At 38.6% G+C, this 20,786-nt stretch overlaps 1 protein-coding gene across 1 annotated transcript in view; it reads right to left on the reverse strand.

Annotated features, from left to right (window-relative positions):
• The window catches only part of WDR70 (WD repeat domain 70), a 299,594-nt gene that overhangs the window by 202,548 nt on the left and 76,260 nt on the right, over positions 1-20,786 (reverse strand). The window contains exon 8 of the mRNA XM_042951763.1: positions 14,194-14,347. Coding sequence (XP_042807697.1) covers positions 14,194-14,347 — 154 coding nt within the window. The remainder of the gene's footprint in view (positions 1-14,193; positions 14,348-20,786) is intronic.

Consider the following 20,786-nt stretch of genomic DNA (forward strand, 5'->3'; position numbering starts at 1 on the left):
CAGAAAAAAAAAAAAAAAAAACCTTGACATATTTCTCACTCGTTATACAAAAATCAGCTCAAAATGGATCATAGAATGAGTGTAGAACATTAAAGAGTAAGACTCCTATAAGAAAAATGGATGAAAATCTTTGTGACACTAAGTTCGGCAAAGTTCTTTGACCAAACCCAAAACATGATCCATAAAAGAACTGATAAACTGAACTTCATCAAAATTTTAAAAATTTTACAAAGAGAATGAATAGACCAGGCACACAATGGGAGAAAATATTTACAAGTCACATATTTGAAAAAGGATATACACCCAGAATATTTTGTGAACTCTCAAGAACAATAAGAAAAGATTCCCTACTCCCCCAAAATAGGAAAAAAAATTTTTTTAATTAAATGTACGCTGCACCAAAGAAGATATAAAATAAAGACAGCAAACATGAAAAGATGTTCAACATCATCAGTCTTTTTTTTTAATGTTTATTTATTTTTGAGACAGAGAGAGACAGAGCATGAACGGGGGAGGGTCAGAGAGAGGGAGACACAGACTCTGAAACAGGCTCCAGGCTCTGAGCTGTCAGCACAGAGCCCGACACGGGGCTCGAACTCACAGACCGCGAGATCATGACCTGAGCCGAAGTCGGCCGCTTAACCGACTGAGCCACCCAGGCGCCCCAACATCATCAGTCTTTAAGGAAAGGCAAATTAAAACAACTAACTGCCATTAAAGACCTGTAAGAATGCTAAATTCCAACCACCTGACACTTCCAACCTCCCAGCTGCTGGCAAGGAGGCAGAGCACCAGGACCTCTCATTCACTGCTGGTGGGAATACAAAACAGCACAAACCATTTTGAAAGATATTGGCTGATCTGACCATATGAGATAGCAACCACACTCCTAGGTATTAACTCCACTGATTTAAAATTTTATACGCAAAACCTACATGCAAATGTTAATGGCAACTTTATTCATACAACTCTGTTGGCAAAACACATTGGACAATGGGGCAGATGTGAGATGTCAGGGAAGAGAGGAGTCAAGTAGAACTCAAAGGTGTTTCAGCTGATCAGCTAGTGAGTGATGATGTCATTTACTGAGATAAAGATGACTGCAGTAGGAGGATGTGTAGAAAGAAAAGTCACAATTTCCTTTTTGCGTATTTTGTGTTAAGATGCCTATTATACATCCAGGTGAGACTGTGAAGTAAGTAGTTGGTCATACTGGGCAGGTGAAAAAACAGGCCAAGAAACATAAATTCATAAGTCATCAGTGTCTATACATGACATTTAAAGCTGATATGGGAAACAAAGGCAAAAGAAAAACTTAAATTTCCTTGTAACTTAACAGTCCATTCACAAGCCCTTGAAATAGGCAGAGTGACCTTCCCCTGGGGGCTCAGCTGCCTAAATGTTGACACTTTGCTAAGGGCAAAAGGCAATCTTAGCTTAACATTATCCTAACCTCCTAGGATCCTGTGAGTCTACTTTAAACATAAAGGAATTCCTTTGGAAACTTCTTCCATCTTTACCCCGCAAGATATACGTTAGTAATCATCCTCCACACACATGACCCACTGATACACATCTGAAGGTCTCATGACTGAGGGTTTGCTAGACAGTAATAAATGACCTTTTCCTAACAACAGCTAGCCCCCTCAGGGCCATGGAAACCTTGTCTTCAAAATTGCTTAGAGGCTTGTACTGTCCCTAACCCCCTCAACCTGACGGTATATAATCAGTCACCCAACACAACCCCAGTGCAGCTCTTTCTACCCACAGGTCCTGTCCCCGTGCTTTATTTTATTTTATGGGGGGGAGCTTTAAAAATTTTTTTTTAATTTTTAAATTTTTTATTTATTTTTATTTTTTTTAATATGAAATTTATTGTCAAATTGGTTTCCATACAACACCCAGTGCTCATCCCAACAGGTGCCCTCCTCACTTTTTTGCTCCAAAGACATCCCAAGAATTCTTTCTTGACTGTTTGCTCCGAACCCCGGCGTTTCCACATCAAAACCGTGTGACCAGATGAGATGAATCAGGAAGCAGATGTAAATACTAGAGAGGGTTCAGTATGAGCTGGACACCCCAACATTCGGATGCTGGAGGACAGAGGAGGAGCAACAAAACCAGAGTGAAAAGGAACACGAAATGAGGTAAGAAGAAAACTGGGAGAGCACAGCAAATCAGAAGTCAGGTACGAAGGTGTTTCAAGAAGTGTAGTGATCAACTGTGTCAAAAGCTGCTGAGAGTTATGGATGGCATCATGAGAACTGAGAACTGCCCACGAGATATGGCATGATGGCAAGCCACCATGAACAGAGAAGTGAGTTAGGTTCCCTTCAATTCTGTGTACCTAAGATATTGAAAGCTAATAATTAGTTGATTGGCTGATAGATTAAAATACATAGGATTATCAGGGGCCCCAGTAATCTCTTTCCAAAACAGAAATTTGTCAGACTATGCTTATTTAAGAAAAAAAAATAATTTCTAATGCCTAGCAGTAAACAGCTATCTAGTCTAGTTTCACCCCATTAAATACGTGCCTCTATAGCAGGAAAACAGCTCATGATTTGCAATTAAAGGAACACCCCAATAAACCAAGACATACATGCCTGGCTCTGAGGACTTAGAATCTAACTGCCTTGGCTTCCTCACTCTTGCAGACTACTCCATACGTGCATCCTCCTCTGCTTAACTGAGTCCATCTCCCCTGACGTCTCTGCCTGGCCCTGCAATCTAATGGTTGGTATGCTTACCTCCCAGCCAGTTCCTACTTTACCATTTTCCTCTCCCACACCCAGACTCAGGGATTCTACAGAGAGATGCTGCTCGGTCCAGTGCTTAGAACATCACTTCCTATACTTTGAACAGCAACCCAACAACTCACCAACACCATGAAGGTCTTAATGGCAGGCCCCAGAAAACAGGTCTTTTACTGACATTTGTTGATTAAAGTTAAAATAGCATCTTGTAATATAAAGGATATTTTTTAAGAGGACCAAAAAAAAAAATGATCTCTATTACAGAAGATATTAAGGTAAAAGGACATGAGGTCACCTTAGCTGTTGAGTATCCAGAATACAAACACAAATAATAGGTTAAACTGTAAAACATCTAAAAGACTATGAATGTTGTTTCTTGTTTGTAAAGATAGGAGCATGACAAAGGCAATGGGAATGTTAAGTACCCTTGTGTTAAAACAGTGACCAAAATTAGTCATAACAAAAATCAAGTTCAACTAAGGATTCTTAAATGGATCTAAACAGATTCAGTACTATGGCTAACATTAGCGGAAAAAATTTTAAAGTGACACCTATTAAAGAACAGCCAGTGACAAAAACAGTTTTTCATCAAATAAACTAGTTTTTCTTTTTTCCTGTATCTAAACATAGACACTCCTGAAAAAAATCCCTTCATTTAACAGACTTAACTGGAAACAGCCTAGAAGAATTAACCATCCATTTTTTCTCATAAATACGTTATGCTTTCCCTGAAAAGAGGACATTACTGAACCATGATCAATATTGGTTTCCTCTAAACACACACACACGCAGATGGGGGACAATCAGCGGGGGTGGGGATGGGGGCGGGGTGCTGATTTATACTATTCTGCACATACTCTTATGGCTACCACATAAGAAAAGCTGTAAAACAGTTGCCCTGATGCACTGCCATCTGTAGTCACTGAATGAGGTGAGGCTCTGTGTCTGTGACCCACCAAAATGAAAGTACCCATCTCTTTCTCATGGTGAGCTAACAGGCAACTCACATGATGAAAAGAAATGCAGCTGAGAATACAGTGTGAACTTCGATCCAAAAGTTCTTCACCAGAGTCCATTCATAGGCTGTTTTAGGAATCACCAAAGTTCCTAAAATTGTCAGCAAAAATCTGTGTGCATATATTTTGCTGCAGAAAACATTTACAGCTTTAGTGCAGGAGTTGGCAGACTTTTTCTGTAAAGGGCCAGATAATGAGTATTTTAAGTTTTGTGGGCCACATGGTCTGTGCTGCAACTATTTAACTCTACCACTGTAGCACAAAAGCAGGCACAGACAATAGTAAATAGTAAATGAACAGGCATAGCTGTTTCCAATAAAACTTTTATTTACAAAAACAGGGTGCAGGCTGGATTTGGCCCATGGCTGTAGTTTGCTGACCCCAGTTATATTCCATCCATACTCTTAGTCATTTTCTTCTTTAATCAAAGACTCAAGTTCAGTCTTTCTAGTTCCTGAGCAATTTTAAAATCCATTTGAACGTATTCAAGACATAACTTCAGTCTTCTTTGATCTACTTAACTCCAATGACCTCTTCTAACACTTTTCAACAGCCCCAACTATGGCTAACTCTGCCACTACCACAGATAGTTCCTTTTCTGAAACCATGAGTTTCCAATATTTATTGTTTTAACAAATGTTTTTCAGCTGATATGTGCTAGGCTCTAGATATTCCATTTACTGGTCACATAACTTTCTATCTTCCGGTTCAACTTTTTTTTTTTTTTTTTTTTTCAATATCAACCACTCCTTAGGCATACACCTGAGAGTCCTCTTGCTTTACCTACAATGAACAATCTTTATTCTGGAATAACTCCCTCCTCCCCCATCATTGTATTCCATTCAAACATCCAGCCTCCCAAATAAGATTCAGGAGTATCATACAAATACACAGAATGACTGTCTCTGCAAATCTACATTCTATAGCCCTTAATGTCCCACATTTCTTCTAGGCATTTTTTTCTCACAACCCTCAATAGCTATTCGAAGTCTTTACTATTGTACTGAAGGCTTCATCACAACAACTCCCAACACAAAATTAATGACCCTGCCAGTAGTTTCCTACCTAAGACCCACAGCCTACAAACAACTGTGGGTATGAGCCCTCCACAACCCCTCCATTCCCAGTGTAAATATATTCCCTCCTCTCACTGAAAGCCAACTCCTGCCTGCTCTTATGCATGATCACAACCACTACCACCTTCTCATGTACTTGCATTATTACCTGGGATGTTTGGTTTTTGCAGGACTGTATTAGTTATGTATGCTGTGTAAGAAATCACCAAACTAAACTAATAAATTGGAGGTGGTTTAAGCCCCTAACAGTTTTGGAGGTCAGAAGTCCATCGCAACGTAGCTGAATTCTTTGCTTAGGGTCTCACAGACTGAAATCAGGATGGTGATAGGGCTGCATTCCTCTCTGGAAGCTCTGGGCAAGAATCTGCTTCCAAGCTCATTAGGTTGCTGGCAAAATCCAAGTTCCTTGTAATTGCAGGACTGAGATGCCCATTTCCTTGCTGTCAGCTGGGGGCTGCTCTCAGTATCTAGAAGCTGTGTGCCTTCCTTGCCACATGAATTACTCCACCTTCAAAGCCAGCAAATGAGAATCCTTCTCATGTTGAATCTAAATTAGACAAAAGTCATGCCTGCAAATGTTTGCAAAATAATCCCCTCTTTATCTATAACTCCTTTGAAATGGCTAAGGAGTAATATCCCTAAGCTTCCTAGGGGTCGCCTGGTTTGGTTAAGAAAATCTGTGAGGCCCACATTAATTTCTTGAAAAAGCCTTTAGTATAACTAAGTAATCTGACCCTATGATCTTTCTGAGGTTTGAGCAAAAGGTTATATATACACCCTTGGTTCCTTCTCTGTACCAAACTTTCAGAAGCAATTTCTTCATTTTAACATTATTTACCATCTGGATAGGCTCAAAACAAACTAAATCATCTAGTCCTGGTACCTCTCTAATAAAACTTCTTTCCATTTAACTTTATTCTCTCATATATTACTATAAGCAGCAAGAAGAAAGCAGGCAGTACCTTCAACACTTTGCTCAGAAATCACCTTAGCTATATCTCCAACTTACTCATGTAGGTCTGCTTACATCTTCAAAGCCAGCAACAGAGACTCTCCCTCAGGTCAAATCCCTCCCACACCTCAAATTTCTTTTGTCAGGAATAGCCCAATCCCTTTAAGGGCCCACCGGATTAGACAGGATCCACTGAAGATAATCCTCCTTTCTCAGCTATGCCATTCAATATAATCTAACCATAGGAATGTCGGGTCCTGCTCATAGTTCACAACCATACTCGAGAGGAGGAGCAGGAATCTTGGGGGCCATCTTAGAATTCTGTCTACAACCATGACTATGAGTGTAGCAATTCTGAAACTACTTTCTATGTGTGGTAGCAATGAACAAATGAATTACTATAGTGATGATATTAGAAGCCAAACTTCTCACTGTTGAAGAAGTGAAATACAAATATAGAATGGGGAAAGGCTGCGAAGTTAGATTAGAATTACTTCATAGATCAGTGTGAATTCATGATTATATATTTATATGTATATAATATATATTTTATATATTTATATATTTTTTATATTTTATTATATATTTTATATTTTATATTATATATATATATATATATTTATATTATATATATAGGGGTGGGTTTTTTTGGTTATTTGGTTTATCTCCCATCCCAGCTCTCTCTCCTGAAATAGTCTAGAAGCAATGGTGCCCCAGCATCAGTGAACATATGCAGTGCCAGGATCTAGATTTGTAAACACAATTCCCTATTAAAAGGAGCCATGGATCAATAGAGAAATGGGTAACATTAGAGCAGGAAAAGTACAAGACGAGCCAGGAACATTTTGTTGTGCCAGAATGTAACAAAGTACCCCAAAAGTGATGGGGATATGTCAAAAGGACAGAAACCAGTGTTAGGGAGTTTCTATTAGATAAAAAGGTCTGGAAATATTCAGAAATTGGAAAGAAACACAATGTGCTTCAAATCACTGCACTTTGGGGGAGTTTATATTTGTGGTTAAAACCATCAGTTAAAACTGCTTACAGAAACAAAAATATACCTAGAATTCACAGTTTAAAATGTTTTACTTCTTAGGAAACAGTATTTCCCATTAAAAGGATATGACTAAAATGTTTCATCTCCAAATAATAGCAGCAAATTTTTGGAGTGGCTGGAGATCAGAATAACTACATGTACTATTCAAATATAAATAAATATTTAAAAACATGTTTTTCCTGTAATTATTTATAAAGCTTCTAATTTCCATAATTAAAGGATATTCAAGGAGAAATTGCCCAATTAAAGATCCAAGCATTCTAGGGTCCCTGAACCTATCCTCTACCACGTTAGTCATGTAATTAAGAAAGAAATGTAACAGAATTGTTTTGATGTTGAAGAGAAAAGGGTTGAAGACAATCCAAGGGAAATGCACTTAACAATATCAACTCTAGATGAACTGACAAAAGGAAGTTTAATAAGTGAAACTCTAAGATAATCACAGGCATTCATTTATTATCATCTATGAAAACACCTTTTAATTTAACTTAATACTGATTTGTTATAGAGTTTTGATGTACAGGAATACTTCTCAGTGAGGGCTAGAAATTTAATAGTCACACATTTGTGGGATCTAGGCCAAACAGCCCCATTTGAGTCTCAGGCAAAGTGTGTGTGTGAGACTTCAAAGTAAGAGAGGAAAACACTTTCTGATTGGAAGTAACGTACCAAAATTCTGGTTTAGAATAAATGAGTTTTAGATGACAATATAATTAAGATTTTAAAGTATGCTTTTGAATAGTTTAAAGGTTGATTCCTCCTTATCCTTGTCCTACTTTCTTAATGTTAAAAAAGAGACAACAGGGGCGCCTGGGTGGCTCAGTTGGTTAAGTGTCCGATTTTGGCTCAGGTCATGATCTCACAGTCGGTGAGTTCGAGCCTCACCTCGGGCTCTGTGCTGCTGAGTTCAGAGCCTGGAGCTTGCCTGGGATTCTGTGTCTCCCTCTCTCTCTCTCTCTGCCCCTACCCCATTCACGTTCTGTCTCTGTCTCTCAAAAAATGAATAAACATTAAAAAAATTTTTTTTTAAAAAGAGAGAGACAACAGGCGCAAAATGGAATCACTTATGTTAAACCAATAGCACCAAAAAGAAACTTAATACCTAACCTAAGTACTGTTTCAAACTCTCCCAGGAATGTAATCTTAACCAGAAAGTCTGGAATTTCCTGATCAACACCAGTGAGGTTATCCAACTAATAGACCCGTTTGTTCCCCCAAAAGGAAGGTATAACCTTGCTGGAAATAATCCTTTTTTTCCTATTTATAAGTTTCTTGTCCTACCCTCTGCCTTTGAAAACATTCCATTTTGTACATCTCATAACTTCTTTAGACTACTTGCTAGAAGAGATGCTGCCCAATTCACAAATCATTGAAGAAAAACAATGAGAGCGACAAATTTACTCAGCTGGATTTCTTTTGGATTTAACACTACTCGCCTGAACCTAAAAGAAGTAAGATCCCATTTTCCCCACGTACAATAATCAATAATCCCATGAACTCCAGACCAACGTTCTTCATGTTTAAAACACACACACACACACACACACACACACACACACACACACACACACAGCAGGACCCGATTTACAAAGTATATCTTATGAAAAACTTGAACACATAAAACAGACAAAACTGGAACTCCTCTGGCTGAAGTGAGAACCCCCCTGCCCCTCACCCCCATCCCCAGGCCTCTCCTTGCACCTTACTGCAGCCCCTGCGGCACTCACAACATAAGTCCAAGACGGCAGAACATGCAAAACGTGACTCCAAGCAATAACTGATGTAAAGGTTCTGCTATCATCAGAAAAAATGTTTTTCAGATGCATAAGGAAAATACAGAATACAGAAACCAAAATGTTCTCAGTGATTATATTTGGATAGTAGAATTATGAGTAATTTTTTCTTTTCCAAATTTTCTATTATTGACAGGAATTACTGTTAGAAACCCAATAAACTTTATTTTTCCAAGATGTAAATGTAACTATTCTTCCTGTAATGCACGGTGTTGTAGTATACAACAGAAAAAAGCATTTCTTTACCACTGTGACTATACTTAAAAATACACACACATATACACACAGTGATGTAAAGATTAGAGATACAAATTTAACAATATAATTAGAAAGGCCTGTTTATATTTAAAGTACATAATATTTTAATCACAACAGATCAGATATATTTAATTGTTTCCTTTAATGTCCTATTCACTGCAATTTCCAGTAAAGCCACAAGTTACTAATTACTCTTGGAATCAGAAAAGAGGTTAAAAAGTTAAGGAAAAAAAGTGTCCTATGAAATCTACTACTTTCAAACAATAATTCTTGCATTTCCAAAACCCATTACTCAAGCCAAAGACTGCAATTAAGATACCAGTAACATTTCCTAGACAAGTAAATAGTCAATTAATTACATCTGCTTCTAGGAAATGGAAAGAGTAAATATTAACCATGATTTTGAAATCAAAACGGAGATATTCAGCAAAGTGGGAGAAGTTATAGTACATGGTTACAATATATAGAGATTTTTGCACATTGGTAACTAAAATTTTTTCCCAGTTTTATTGAGAAATAATTGATATACATCACTGTATAAGTTTAAGGCATATAGCATGATAATATGATTTACATGTATTATGAAATGATTATCACAATAGATTCAGCTAACATCCCTCATCTCATATAGATACAATATAAAAAAGAAAAAAGTAAAAAAAAAAAAAAAAACTCTTGTGACGAGAACTCTTAGGATTTACTTCCATAACAACTTTCCTGTATATCATACAGTATTATAGTCATAACGTTGTACATTATTATACCCCTAGTATTTATGTACCTTATAACTAGGAATTTGTACCTTTTGACTACCCTCCTCCAATTCCCTCATCCCCCACCTTCAGCCTCTGGTAACCACATGTCTGATGTCCTTTTCTGTGAGTCTGCGGTTTTTGGTCGGGCAGGGAATTGTTTGTTTGTTAGGTTCCACATATAAGTGAGATCATATAGTATTTGTCTTTCTCTGCCTGGCTTATTTCATTTAGCATAATGCCTTGAAGTTCCATCCATGTTGTTGCAAATGGTAGCATTTCCTCATCTTTTATGGCTGAATAATATTCTACCCCATATATGTGTGTGTGTGTGTGTGTGTGTGTGTGTGTGTGTGTGTTACCACAACTTCTTTATCCGTTTATCCATCCATGGACACTTAGGTTGTTTCCATGTATTGGTTGCTGCAAACGATGCTGCTAATCATGGAGGTGCAGATATCTTTTAAAATTCATCTTTTCATTTCCTTTGGATATATTCCCAGAAGAGGAATTGCTGGATCATATGGTAGTTCTATTTTTAACTTTTTTTGAGGATCTTCCATACTGTTTTCCACAGTGGCTACTCCAATTTACAATCTCACCAATACTGCACAAGGGTTCTCTTCTCTCTACATCCATACCAGCATTTGTTATCTCCTGTCTTTTTGATAATGGCCATTCTAACAGGCACGAGGTGATATTTCACTGTGGTTTTAATTTGCATTTCCCTAATGACAAGTCATGTTGAGCATCTTTTCGTGTACTTGTTGGTCTTTAGTACATCTTCCTCAGAAAATGTCTATCCAGGTCCTTTGCTCATTTTTTAATTGGGTTCATTTTCTTTTGCTTTTGCTGTTGAGCTGTATGACTCTTCACATATTTTGGACATTAACCCTTATCAGATATATAGTTTGCAATTAGACATAGAAGGAACCAATCGCAACATAATAAAGGCCATACATGACGAGCTGACAGCTAACACCATACTCAATGGTGAAAGATTAAAAGCTCTTCATCTAAGATCAGGAACAAGAGACAAGGGTGTCCACTCTCATCACTCTTATTTAAGACAGTATTGGAAGTCATAACTAGAGAAATCAGGTAAGAAAAGAAAATATATCAAAATTGGAAAGTAAGAGGTAAAATGGTCTCTATTTCTATTGCTAAATACAGAAAATCTTAAAGACTCAACAAAAAAAATTCTTAGATCTAATCAATGAATTCAGTAAAGTTGCAGGACACACAATTAACATTTAAAAAATCAACAGTGCGGGGCGCCGAGGTGGCTCAGTCAGTTAAGCGTCTGACTTCGGCTCAGGTCATAATCTCACAGTTTGTGAGTTCCAGCCCCGCATCAGGCTCTGTGCTGACAGCTCAGAGCCTGGAACCTGCTTTGGATTCTGTGTCTCCCTCTCTCTCTGCTCTTCCCCCACTCATACTCTGTCTCTCTCTCCCTCAAAAATAAATAAAACATTAGAAAAAAAACAACAGTGCTTCCATACACTAACAAAGAACTTCCTGAAAAAGAAATAAAGAAATCAATCCCATTTACAATAGCACTAAAAACAATTAAACACTTACGAATAAACTTAACCAAGGAGGTAAAAGGTAACTCTGATAACTTAATATTTTAATTTTAATTTTTTTGTGTTTCTACATAGATTTGTTATCCATCCTTGTCCTACTTTCTTAATCATCTTATTATATGCACTATAAGTCTGAGACTGCAGAAACAGCCAGCAAGAGAACTAAACAGATTCCTTTCTTCTTGAAATTTTGTCAGCTAAAACTTAAATCCACAAAGTCTTAGTCTTTTTATAATGTAAGAAATCCCTGAATGGCTGAAACAATTAAGAAGAGCTTAGAGACTGGCAAAAACTTTTCTTCCTCATACTCTTTAAGAACTATTGTCTATGGTAAATACAAGCTAAAAAGAGAATAAATAGGAGTTTTTTAAGGTTTCATTTCCACAAACCAGTTTTTTAAAGTTCTGGATTCCCAAAAGTTTCAAATAAAGCAGATAAAAGCAGAACTAACTGAGTTTAAGATATGGACAGGGACCTATATCCCTATCTGCTTTCTTTCCTTACCACCCTCACTCTCACAACATCATCTTTGGTGGAATCCTAGGGACACTGACTTTAAGGAGAGACAAATGAGAAATTCTAGTGGAATACATGAAAAAAAAGAAACTACTGAAGCCACCATTGCAATATAATTGTATGCTTAAATTATATTTGAATTGTTTGAATCATCTAACATATACTGGGTACTTAATACAATTAGTCAAGGGGCATCTGGGTGGGTCAGTCCGTTAAGCTGAAACCGACTCTTGGCTTCAGCTCAAGTCCTAATCTCTCGATCTCGTGTGTTCGAGCCCCATGTCAGGCTCTGGGCTGGCAGCTCGAAGTCTGCTTGGGATTCTCTGTCTCCCTCTCTCTCTGCCCCTCCCCTACTTGTACTGTCTCTCTCTTTCAAAATTAAAATAAACTTAAAAAAAAAAAACTAACTAAAACTATGCATGAGGCTGGGATCCTCATTAGGGTTGAGAGGCACTTCACTGGGGTTCAATAGAAGGCAATTTGAAACACAGTATATTTATTTATTCCAATAGGTCAACCAGGGCATGTAAAGTAGATTACAGTCAAATCTCCTTATTTGTAGTAGTTACGGTCTATAAAGTTCTGTAAACACTGAATTATCAAATACAGGGTTGGGTTCCTGTAAGCCTCTGGTCACATTTTCATCAAGCAATCAATACATAGCTTTGTTTATGTTTTTGTTTAAGGACAACCATATAATAATATATATTTCTGATTCATAAACATTGAACTCATAGCCAACAGCACTGTAAGTCGTGCCTGAATGAAGCTTATCTAACATATGTATTCTCTCTAGGGCACATCATGGACTTCTTACACTTAGGAACACCAGACAATGCTACAGCACTTCAGCACTACACTTGGGGGCCATTGTAAACAGCAAAATCACCAACAAAAATTGCCCAAATAAGAAAAACGCAACACTACATAGATCACAGAAAGGATACTTGATTACAACGTGAGCTGAAACAAGAAAAAAGAGCATCAGCTTTTTCAAATTCTTTTTTGCCACTCTGTACATATGCACGTCTGCAAATGACCATAAAAGCACTGTGTACTGATTTCGGGGTTACAAAAAATTTTTAGCAAATAGGTGAGCTTGCAAATACAGGAACAACAAACAATCAGGACCCACTGTATTTTCTTAAGACAATCAAATCTCATATAAGATTTTGATTTAGTTACAAACCATGATTAGTGTTTTAGAAGAAGGTACTAAGACAGATAGGGAAAGAGAGAGTAAAAATCAAAATTAAAATTGAGGCTCAAACTTCTGCATCAATTATATCCACTGACACTGTAATGTATCTGTGATAACTTGCATTATTGTTCCCAATCCATCACCCCCCCTGCATCCTCCAGCTTTGGCATGTGATACTGCAGCTCCTCTCACTAAAGACCTGAGCATATTTCTCCACTGTACCGATGTTACCCACAGTCATGTGATTTGCTCTGGCCAATGGAACGCCTGTGGACATATGAGCAAAGACTTCAAATGTGCTTCCAGATTTGGGGTTTCCCTCTTGTGTTTCTGCCATCACCATGAGAAAAACATGCCCTCAGGAAGTTTGCGAGTACAAGCGGGAACAGAAACACATGGAACAGACCTAGCACTAACTGGAGCTTGGAGCCAAGCCCAGCCATCCCAAAGATATGTCAGCAATTATAAATAAGCCATTAAGTTTGATAGGACTTATGCTGCTATAGTTAATTGGTATTTACTATAATTTTAAGATATTATCTCACTAAAAATCTTTATTTAAAAGGTTGATGAGACTCTTTCATTCTTGTCCTAAGCCCTAGTACATAGTAAGTTTGTGCTATGTTGTTTATAAAGATGGCTACATCCATATCTCCCCGCCCACATGATCTTTTATGTGATCTTGTCATTCAACCACCAAATGGTAGAATCTATCTCCCCTCTCCTCAAATTTGCACTGGCACTATGATGCTACATAAGATTTGAAGCCAGACCTTATAAAATCCAAAGTTTCCATATCCATCCTTCATGGAACCCAGTCATCAAGCAAGAAGTCAAACCCCACTAAGTCCACCACACTGTGAAAAAAGCCCAAACTAGACATGTGGAAAGAGAAAGTGGGAGAGACAGAGAGAGAGAGGGGGCACGCACGCATGCACATGCACATAGTCGGGAAGTGGGGAGTGCTGGGAGCAGGATAGATACCATGGGGTAGAGCACCAACCATAAACCATGTGAATGATGCATTTTGAACCTTAAAACCATCCTAGTGCCCCAGCTGACACTATATGAAGCATAAGAACTTCCTGATCAATCCACAGAATTGTGAGAAACAATACAGTGTTTAAAACAAGACACTAATTTTTAGGATGAATTATAGCAACTCAAACAAGTTGTTAACAAATGTGTGCCAAATTAATTAAATTCACTAAAATATTGTTAAATGCTTACCTTGGTGTTCGCCATGTCCACAATATACTGGTCTCCCTTTATACATTCCATTACTTCAAAACCATCTCTGTCAATCACTTTAGCCTGAGAGCTTCCAGATACAACAAGAATCATGTCTCCCGTGTTACTATACTGCAATGACTTGATCTGATGGCTTTGTAAAAGAAAAAAGAAAACAGGTATGTAAGACACTGGGCATAATATTTATACTTCCACTACATTAGGCACTGCCAGAAGAAAGTTGCACAACTGCACAAATTGATAATTCTTCAAAAGCAAGATCATCAACTTCGAATGGGTCCTCAACACCAGTGGCTATCCTGTTAGCGCTCTCCTCCCACTCACCACAGCAATCTGTTAAAATCTCTACTCACCAACCAACTCTCCCCTCTTTCAGCTGTTGATTTGTCTGGCTCTTTGCCAAAAGAAACAAACAACTGCCTCAACTTCCTCCCACTAGTGTTATAAACTTACTTATCTGCATCTGAACACCTCTCTTCCTCCGCCTCTTTGATTACAATGGTGGATGTAAACCTCTTCCTGCCCAAGGCAAAAATCTAATACCTGTATTCTGCATCCCATCCCTTCCAGTGTCCTCAGGAACAGCTACTGATTGTCGCCCCTCTTTCCCCTTCACAGCTAAGGCGTTAGAACAAGGTTCCATCTCCTTTATTCCTCTGGTACTATGGCATCCCTTCCATTCTCACCGCTCTACTCATTCCTCTAGCTTCAGACTATGTTACCATTCCAAAGTAGCCCACGTTCAATGCCAATGTGCAGTAAAATGGCCCAGCTCTCTGCTTCAGTCTGGGATATGTCGGAAGAATTATACCAGCTTCAGTTTCCCTGTGGGATCAGCTGTGGCTGCTTCTGCCACTCCATGACGCCACAATTCCTGCACCTTCCTAAGCGTGCTTCCCTTGCACCTTCTCTCACAGGGGCTGATCCCACCACGAGCACTCCTCAACCAACCTTCTGCATGCAAATCCCGAAGTTTCAAGGTATGTTTCTGGGGAACCTGACCTGAGAAAGTTGCCACCAGAAATGGCCCTATGAAGTCAATTCCAAAATGAGATCCTGGAGAGGTATTCGTCACTGACTGGCTAGCAGTGAGGACCCTGTCGCAGGTGGCACAGAGTCCCCGCCGTGCTGCAACAGTGTAACTGCAACTGCCACAAATTCACAGTGAAGGGAGAGACACTGGCTGGTGGGCTACTTCAGGCATCTGAGAGGTACGGGAAAAGGAATAACTGAAACAACTGCAGAACTGGATCCCTATTGGGGCGCCTGGGTGGCTTGGTAGGTTAAGCGTCCGACTTCGGCTCAGGTCATGATCTCACAGTCCGTGAGTTCGAGCCCTGCGTTGGGCTCTGTGCTGACAGCTCAGAGCCTGGAGCCTGTTTCAGATTCTGTGTCTCCCTCTCTCTCTGCCCCTCCCCTGTTCATGCTCTGTCTCTCTCTGTCTCAAAAATAAATAAACATTAAAAAAAAAATTAAAAAAAAAAAAACTGGATTCCTATTACCTGGGTAGTCAGTACAATGAACAAAGACAATGAAAGGCTGAGGCTGACTAAATCACCAATTAAAAACTATAGTGTGAAAGCCAAAGGGCCTCTCTGGCAGCCTATAAAGACAGGGTTATTGTCCCTGTCAGGTAAGTGAACGATTTGGTAAAGCGTCTTTTTCTACCACTATTAGGAAGAGGGATCCAAAGCAGTTGACGTTCACAGGTGACCAACAAGAGCACACGTGTGCGTGCTCGAGCCAGGGCTACATTACTTTTCTGGCCCTTTGTCTTAACATACTCAGAAGGGACCTGTACCATCTGGACAACGTGAAGAAATTCATGTTGGTCCATGATCTAGATGACATCATGCTAACTGAATCCGGTGAGCAAAAAATCAAATACATTGGTGAGAAACCAGAAGTAGGGTTTGTCTCCAGAAGATGACAAACCCTAGGAAAGATCAAGAGATGGAGATAAGGAGACGTGGGGAAGATGCATGTAGACACGCCCACAAAAGTGGACACCAAATACGAAGCTCTTTGTATCACATGTTAATCCCAAAGGACATCAACTTCGAAAGAGGCAATAAACAATGCAAAATGAGTTGGCCAGTTCAGTTGACATTAGGTAGCTTTTGTCATCATCCACGCCACTGTTAATGCAATAGGCAGTGGAAGAAGGGATAGAAGTTAGGCATGGGACCAAGGGTAACTCTCCAAAACAGACCTATTATTGCCAAAGGTCCAACCTCTCAGTAACTGAAGTCTATGATGAGCCCCACTCCCAAAATCAGTACTAAGCTAACGGAAAGTATGGAATATGAAAAACTGTGTAATAAGTATATGGGAAAAATCAGAGTGGGGAGGACTGAAAATGTGTACCAAGGGGACGGGAATAAATATTTTAAGTAGAGTGGTCAGGAAGTAAGTGACCGAGTGGGCTACGAAGTGAGGGAGTAGGCTGTGACAATATTTTGAGGAAGAGCGTTCTAAGAAGAAGCAACTTCTATCAGAAATGACCTGCAGCAAGAGTGTCCTGGCATTTGCCCAACGTAACCTGGAGCAGACTGAGCAAAACAAACAGGAGTTGGAGAGGTCAGAATGCAGCAGGTGGGGATGTGCAGATCACACAGGGCCACATAAGTCCCTGAAAGGGCCTTGGCTTTTGTTCTCTCTGAGAGAAATCAGAAGAAACCCACCAGAGTGCTTTGAGTGGAGCAAGGACACAATCTGACCTACACTATACAGAACCATTTTTTTGTGCCTGGACCATTTTGCACTCTGAGGTCTGTGGGCTCCTTCTTCCTATGTTTTTTAAACATCTTTAAAAAACTACATTAAGGGGGCGCCTGGGTGGCTCAGTCGGTTAAGCGTCCGACTTCAGCTCAGGTCACGATCTCATGGTCCGTGAGTTCGAGCCCCGCATCGGGTTCTGGGCTGATGGCTCAGAGCCTGGAGCCTGCTTCCGATTCTGTGTCTCCCTCTCTCTCTGCCCCTCCCCCGTTCATGCTCTGTCTCTCTCTGTCTCAAAAATAAATAAACGTTAAAAAAAAAAAATTTAAAAAACTACATTAGGCATATAGTGGAAACCAGCTATAAAGGAATAAATATTAAAATATTTTTTTAATTTGTGACATAATATGTGAGTCTCCATACTTACGTATCAAGACACTATGCCTAGAGGCAGATCTACTGTAATTTCAAAGTAATGATGAGCATAAATAATACATATTTCAATGTACCTGTAGTAATGATGATATAGTAAGAAAGCACTGAAATTTGTAGGTACACTTGTGGCTTTGTTGCCTACTTTCATAATTAAAGGAAATGATAAAAATCAGTTAGTGGTTAATGAAAAGAAACAATTTTTTACCCAAGTTCACAGAAATTGGGAATACCAGATATTGAACTTATGAGTCACGGAATTTAAAACAACTATAATTAAGAAATTAAATGACAAGATAGATAATATATACACAGATTTGAAAATCACAAAAAAAGAAATACGTAGACATTTTAGAATGAAAACTACAATAACCGAAATTTAGAACTAATGGGTGGATTTAACAGGTGAGAATTATTGGCTAAACGATTATTTTTAGACTGAAGCATGGTGAGAAAAAATGGAAAATGCAAGAGAAAACATAAGAGAAACATGAGATATGGTGGAAAAGCCTCACATTAGACTTGTAGAATGGAAAGAGAGAGAAGCAACATGTGAAGAGGTGACCGTCGAAATTTTGGAAAAATAAGACACTAACCCAGAGATTCAGTAAGTACTATAAACCCCAATAGGGTAGCAAAAAAACCACACCCAGGCACACCACAGCAAAAGTGTTGAACGTCAAAGACAAAAGTAAAACCTTAAAAACACTTTTTTTTCCAAACATGTTTTCATCAGGAAACTCAAAGTAAAACCACAGATACCACTATATACGCACCAAATGACTAAAATTTAAAAGGCTAACAATACCAAGTGTATCATTGGGACTGTGAAATGAAAAAAATCTACCTTCAGAGACAAAGGAAGATGTCACATCAACAACTGCAATGTATGAGACTGTCACCATTCTGCATAAGACCAACACTTCCCAACAGAACTTCCTGCAATGGTAGAAATGCTCTACATCTGTGTTGTCCATTGTCATAACCACTAGCCACATGTTTCTATCAAGCACTAGAAATATGGCTAGTGCAACTAAGGAACTTAATTTTTAATTTTATTTAATTTAAATTTAAATAGCTACATATGAACAGTGCAGCTGTTAAAATATGAAATAAATATAAAACAGTCTGAACTTAAGAAAAACAGAAGATTCTTATTGGCTCATAAAACAGATGAAAAATGAAATACAAAGTAAAATGGCCTTTGAAAAAAAAAGGAAACCTGGGGGGGACCTGTGGGGCCCAGTTGGTTAAGCATCCAACTTCGGCTCAGGTCATGATCTTGCAGTTCGTGGGTTTGAGCTCTACATCCTGCTCTGTGCTGACAGCTCAGAGCCTGGGGCCTGCTTCAGATTCTGTCTTCCTCTCTCTCTATACCTCCCCTACTCACACTCTTTCTCTCTCAAAAATAAGTAAAAATTTTAAAGAAAGAAAGAAAGAAAATCTGGGGTGCTTGGTAGTTCAGTCAGTTGGCATCCAACTCTTGATTTCAGCTCAGGTCATGGTCTCAGTTCATGGGTTCAAGTCTCATGTCAGGCCCTGCACTGGTGATGCAGAGCATGCTTGGGATTCTCTGTCTCCCTCTTTCTCTCTCCCTCCCCTGCTTGTGCTCTATCTCTCTCTCTCCCTCTCAAAATAAATAAACACACACACACGCACACGCACACACACAAACCCTAGCGAAATCTATTAAAGTCTATTTGGATGATAATAGTACGGGTACTAAAAAAGTCAGTGTAACTGATTTCCAGTTACAAATTTAGAAATGACTAATAAGTAAATTCGTCAGGTAAAAATTTCTTATTCCCCATGCTAAAAAACCATCTACAACATTCTTCAGAGATGGATCACATCAGAGCAATCTTAAAGGAATGCTATCACAGGTTATCATTCTCTCAAAGAAATCACCAAATAAATATGAATGGCCAACAAATAATTAAACACTTTAAATAGATATTAATACACAAACCCACAAAGAATTCTGCTGGAGAACCAACTTAGTAAAGTCCCAAATATAAAATTTCTCTATCAAAAATAAAATTGAACATGGTTTTTTTTAAGCTGTCCTCATAACTTCTTTTATGAATATAACTCTCTTGGCAAAAAAAAAAAAAAAAGTCAAATTCTTTGATTTATTCTAACAGGCCAATCTCAAAATAAAATAAATCTCAACAATAAGACAATTTTAACAAAAATTTTGGCAATTTAGTCTTATTTAGATTTACTTTTAAGTCTGTAATTTCAAGACTGAGAAATAAATGGATATTTCAGGAAAAAAAACTATTAACTTATGATAATTTTGTCTTTTAGAAACAGAATATAGACACAAAAAAATCAAAATTTAAATGTGTCTGGCTAGTCTTCAAAAGAATTATTCTTCCTGGGGTGCCTGGCTGGCTCAGTCAGAAAAGCATGCAACTCGATCTCAGGGTAATGAGTTCGAGCCCCACATTGGGTATAGAGGTGACTTAAATAAATCTTAAAAAAAAAAAAAAGGAATTATTCTTCCTGGCTAGTTACTAAATCCAAATCAGATATTTACCAATGAAACTGCTCTTTTGTACAGCTACCACTAACTAGCAACTGGTGCTCAAAAATTATACTGACCATTTCTCCTAAAATGCTGAAATCCTAGCTGATAGCTTGTTAAATATTTATTCTTAAAAGAGCCACTCTTAATACACTGATTCAAAGTTAATTCCAATGCAAAGATAATTCAAACAAAGGTCCAGTGTGCTCTGAGGTTAGACTGTGTGACAGTGTGAGAAATTTCACAGTGTGAATTAAGGTAGAGGAGAAACTGAAGCTCCCACACCAGATGCTCATGAGAAAGAAACTTAGAAAAGCAAATATGGGGGCGCCTGGGTGGCTCAGTCGGTTAAGCGTCCGACTTCAGCTCAGGTCATGATCTCGTGGTCCGTGAGTTCGAGCCCCGCGTCGGGCTCTGTGCTGACCGCTCAGAGCCTGGAGCCTGTTTCAGATTCTGTGTCTGTGGTCCGTGAGTTCAAGCCCCACGTCGGGCTCTGTGCTGACCGCTCAGAGCCTGGAGCCTGTTTCAGATTCTGTGTCTCCCTCTCTCTCTGACCCTCACCCGTTCATGCTCTGTCTCTCTCTGTCTCAAAAATAAATAAACGTTAAAAAAAAAAAACTAAAAAAAAAAAAAAAAAAAAAAAAAAAAAAGCAAATATGGTGCTATTGCCCAAGTACTTCCTTCCTAAAAAGAAAAGCCTCTCTGGCCTATCACATGCTTCTGAAAATGCTGGGAAGGAATGAAATCCTTAGGAAAATTCTGAGCAGGGTCCCAAATTTAAATGTTTACTCCAGAAGGAGGCACCAATAATAATACGATATCAAACTATGTATTTCATCACCAGATGTGCCAGTTGTCCATTTATTGCCTCTTAGCTCCAAATTCATCCTTC

This window comes from Panthera leo, chromosome A1 (assembly GCF_018350215.1).
Source record: "Panthera leo isolate Ple1 chromosome A1, P.leo_Ple1_pat1.1, whole genome shotgun sequence".
Lineage (NCBI taxonomy): Eukaryota > Metazoa > Chordata > Mammalia > Carnivora > Felidae > Panthera > Panthera leo.